This window comes from Octopus bimaculoides, chromosome 1 (genome assembly GCF_001194135.2).
Source record: "Octopus bimaculoides isolate UCB-OBI-ISO-001 chromosome 1, ASM119413v2, whole genome shotgun sequence".
NCBI lineage: Eukaryota > Metazoa > Mollusca > Cephalopoda > Octopoda > Octopodidae > Octopus > Octopus bimaculoides.
Window position 1 is genome coordinate 78,330,019 of NC_068981.1, and position 4,984 is coordinate 78,335,002.

Sequence of the window (4,984 nt, forward strand, 5' to 3'; positions counted from 1 at the left end):
CAGCAGACCTAAATGTGCTGCTGCCTGGGGTGGCCCTTCAGTTTGCTGCCCCCAACAGAAATACTTATTGCCTACAGCAGACCTAAATGTGGTGCTGCCTGGGGTGGCCCTTCAGTTTGCTGCCCCCAACAGAAATACTTATTGCCTACAGCAGACCTAAATGTGGTGCTGCCTGGTGTTGACCACCCTCTTCACCTCCCTCTAGCTACACTAGTGGAACCGGAACCCTGAATAACAATGAAGAAGCAAACTTCTTAAAAGAGTAACGCACTGGTATACTGATATAAATGTTGTACAAATAGCAACAAAATTACTACAATGAAATTGGAGTCCACTTCAGTTTTTGTTTTCTCTTCAGTTTATCTCAACTTTGCAGTTTTCCCATTTTATTTGTAATTGTTCATTTTGTGTGAAAGAGATAAGTTCATATTTGGAGTGTTTTATAAGACTATATTAAAATAATACTTACATTTATCAGCCAGAAAGAATCAAGATTTTTGATTTCTATTAGATCTATGAACAACTCCGATATAACTCATGAGTGCTTTTCTTTCCTTGATGTAGACAGACATCTTATGGAATTCTGTTTGAAACAGACTAAATATATTTACATATATTGAAGTTATTAATTTATATGCTGTGTTATATGTGTTCAATCATTTTCTATGCTTTGTAGTTTTTCATTCTTCTTCTTTTATTTTTTATATATATTGTTCTAAACTATGATTTTTACCTTTTTTTTTTACATCTTGTACACACACACACACACACACACACACACATACATACATTCATATATATATATAGAGAGAGAGAGAGACAGACAGAGAGAAACACACAGACACACACACACACACACACACACACACGCATATGAACACTCACAAGCACACTTATATAAACACATGCACATACATACATATATTCATCATTATTTCACTGTCCACTTTTCTATACCCGCATGGAAATTTTGTATGTATCTATGTATGTGTGTTTGTGTGTGTATTGATATATATATATATATATATACTATATTATTATATATTATATTATATATACTATATTATTATATTATATATATATATATATATTATATTATTATATTATATATATATATAATATTATTATATATATATATATATTATATATATATTATTATATATATATTATTATATATATATTATTATATATATTATATAATTATATATATTTATTATATTATATATATTTATTATGTTATATATATATTATAATATATATATATTATAGCATGAAAGATAGACGTTAAACGATGATGATATATACATATTATATCTGTTTTTGTTTTATTTTCAGACCATTAAAATATAACATCTCATGGTTCCGAAAAGTGAAAAACGAAAGTATCTTACTTACTGGGCCTAAATACATTCTATCAAAATATAAACGGAAATTAAATATTAAAAATCCTACTACAGCCGACAGTGGCATCTATGAATGTGTAGTGAAATCAAACTACCCCACTGTCAGAGCATCAGCTCGTCTTACCGTACTAGGTAAGTTCTCCATCAACATAATATATTTATTTTGGGGGTGAATATTTGTTGTTTTTGTTGTTCTATCTATTTGACCAGTAGTGTCCATGACCCTTTATACAGCCTCTGAAACTGCTAAGAGAGAATGAGGAAGGTAACCTTAAACAGGGATGCTGGCCTGAATGTTTGTAGCAGAGTGGATGCTGCTAAAGGTAGCCAATGATTATGTGGTGGTGTTAAAAACTACCTGGTCTCCGGATACTTTCTACTGTAAACATTTCATTCGGGTCAAAGCTTCAGTTCACTACTAACTTCCTCCCTTCTTCTCACCTGTCCTAAAAGCTTTGAAAAGATTGATTATGATCTTAAGAAAAAAAGAAAAGAAAAGAAAGAAAGAAAGAAAAAATTCTCGGTTTCTTTAGTGACACATCAATGTTAATTGAGCTAAATACAGGTACAACACCAACTTTCTAGGCACTGATAAACCAGAACCTCTTATACTCCATACCAATTTACCAACAAGAACTTGAAATTCCTGCGGCCGCCAAACTAGGTTACTGTGTGGCCCTGATTCATAATACCTTGCACAAGACAATATTAATAAACTTGAATCATTTACACAAATGTACCTGTATTTCATTTAATTACTCAGGTAAATTGAATGTTGTTTAATTTAAAGGTAACCACCCCCTGATTCTGAAAAGTCAGTAATCTGGACAGGCTTTGCAACTAATGGTTCTGGAAAATCAATGTTGCACCTGTCATCATCATTATCATCATCACCATCATCATTTAGTGTCTGCTTTCCATGCTGACATGGGTTAAATGGTTTGACTGAAACTGGTTAGCTGTAGGGCTTGCCAGGTTCCAATCTAATTTGGATTGGTTTCTACAGCTGGATGCCCTTCCTAACACCAACCACTCCAAGGGTGTAATGGGTGCTTTTTATGTGCCACCAGCACAGGTGTCAGTTATGTGACACCAGCATCAGCCACGACTATGATTTCACTTGACTTGAAAGGCCTTCTGTATTTATTTTTCTATTGTTTAGATTTTCTAGAGTTGGCTTCTTAGTCAAATTGACAAAGCAGCTAGAATGTCGCAGAATTATGTTCAATACCTGTAGGTTTTGGGTCATTGGCTCAGTGAGATGAATTATACTGATGATGAATTATATTGCTTACATGTTACTGATTACACCTATGAAGAAAATGACTTACAGAGACATAGAGTTATGAGATATTGTTGTTGTTACTTGACTTAACTCTGGCTTTCCAGTTAAGATGCCAGACAATTGATCACAATGTCCTCAATTCACACATTGTGATAATTCGTTCTCCACTCCTCCCTGGCCAAGACAAATGACTTCAGCTGATTTAGTTGACAGTAGCAAATACAGAGACTAATCTCACTTCACTTGCATAGCTGAATGATTAGGGAGAGAAATTGATATTTAGCTGTGAGATTAAGTGCAGGCATGGCTGTGTTTATTAAGTAGTTCACTTCCTAACCATGTGGTTTCAGGTTCAGTTCTACAGCATGGCACCTTGGATAAGTGTCTCTTACTATAGCCCTGGACTGACTAAAGCTTTATAAGTGGATATGAAACCTGAAAGAAGCTCATCATATATGTGTGTGTCTCCTTGTTCTGATATTACATGATGGTTTTTGAGTTCACTGTCATACAAACATGATTTTTCATTTCCAGTCTTCCATGAAAACATTTCCAGGCAAAGGAGAATATTACTTTAGTTCAGAACTTGGTGATAGAATAGGAGGAAGGGTATCCAGCTATAGAAAATCATTGAATTCCATCTGACCCATACAGTAATAGAAAAGTGGACATTAGAATGATGATGATGGTTTCTTTCTCTAACAATTTTTATATAACTGCTAGCATCAGGAGGGGCATCCAGATGTAGAAACCAACTATGGAACTTGATGCAGCCCCTTGTCTTGCCAGTTCCTGTTAAGCCATCCAACCCACGCCAGCATGGAAAATGGACATCAAATATTTACCTCTTACCTCTATTTGTTCAAGCATCATCTTAATACAGGGTGTCCGTAAATTGCCTTTACAATTAAAAAAAATTCAGAAACAAAGTAAGGATAACTCAGCAGAGTTTATTGGGAAACATAAAGAAAAAATTTGTATGAGAAACATCAAAACAGCCATGGTGGCTCCATTGGTTACAAAGAAGTTGATTGATGGAGCCCAACTTTGATACAATAAATTAAGAAAGTTGTAAAGATAATTTATGAACACCCTGTACTTCAAATGTAGTTTCAAGACTTATACAGGCCAAATCTTTAATTTTAGCTGTGAAAAATTGGTAGAATATTGATTGAACAAAATTGGTAGAGTATTGATTGAACAAAATACTTTGTGAGGTTTGGTTACAATCTTTTAGATTCTGATTTCAAATTCTACTATGGTCTACTTTTTCCTCACTCTAAGGTCAGTGAAATATGTACCAAACTAAGAGCTTCATGAGGTACTTACATAAATTTAATTGACTGAAGCCCTTAAGATGATATCTAAGCATAGTCACATTCCACTGACTGAAGGCAATAAAGATGGTGGGGCAGGGGGGAATATTTAAATTGACTTATTGTATATACTTCATGAATTGTAATGAAAATTTTAATAATTTAAAAAGCAATTCTAATAAATGTATTATCTTACTGATGCAACCATGGAAAAATGGATGTTAAGCAGAAAAATTTACACTTGCTATGATCAACATGTCATATAGATACTAAACGTAGACCACTGTGGTTTGTGTGTATGTATGTATATATATATATATATATGTGTGTGTGTATATATTAATAGTAAGGACACAATATTTCATTTTGCAACCATAATATACTACCAAGTATATTAAAGGTTTACAAATCAGCATCATTTTTATGTTAACAGTGTGATGTTCTCATTTTAAAGCTTATCTGTTTAGGTTTCCTAAAGCATTCAGAGCTAGCACTGAAAGTTATGAAATTTTGTATAGGAATACATTCATGCAAACATTGTGATTGAAAATATAGGAAATAGATGTATATGCATATTTCAAGAGTTATTGCTCTTTCATCAGCACCACATCTAACCCATCAACTATCCACGAGTGCATTACTTAAATACCGTGTTTGTGGATGGTTAATGGGTTGGATGTGGTGCTGATGAAAGAGCAATAACTCTTGAAATATGCATATACACCCATTACTGATTTTTTTTTCTTTTATCACATTATTCACATAAACATATTTCTACATGAAACATCATAACTTTCAATACTGGCTTTGAATTCTATAGAAAATCTGTAGCGACAAACTTACAAATTATATACATGTATATATATATATATATATATATATATATATAAAATAAAAATTACGCATTGTGTACAGGACATCACCAATGAGTGAAAAATCCTTTGAGATCTCAGATATTTTTTCTGAATCTCCTTGATTCT

The 4,984-nt window shown here is 33.0% G+C and overlaps 1 protein-coding gene across 5 annotated transcripts in view; it reads left to right on the top strand.

Moving 5' to 3' along the window:
* LOC106871456 (protein sidekick-1) overlaps positions 1-4,984 on the top strand; it is a 648,066-nt gene that overhangs the window by 355,756 nt on the left and 287,326 nt on the right. For all 5 annotated transcript variants that reach the window (XM_052967564.1, XM_052967565.1, XM_052967540.1 and 2 more), the window contains one exon: positions 1,336-1,535. In XM_052967564.1, the coding sequence (XP_052823524.1) occupies positions 1,336-1,535 (200 nt within the window). The remainder of the gene's footprint in view (positions 1-1,335; positions 1,536-4,984) is intronic.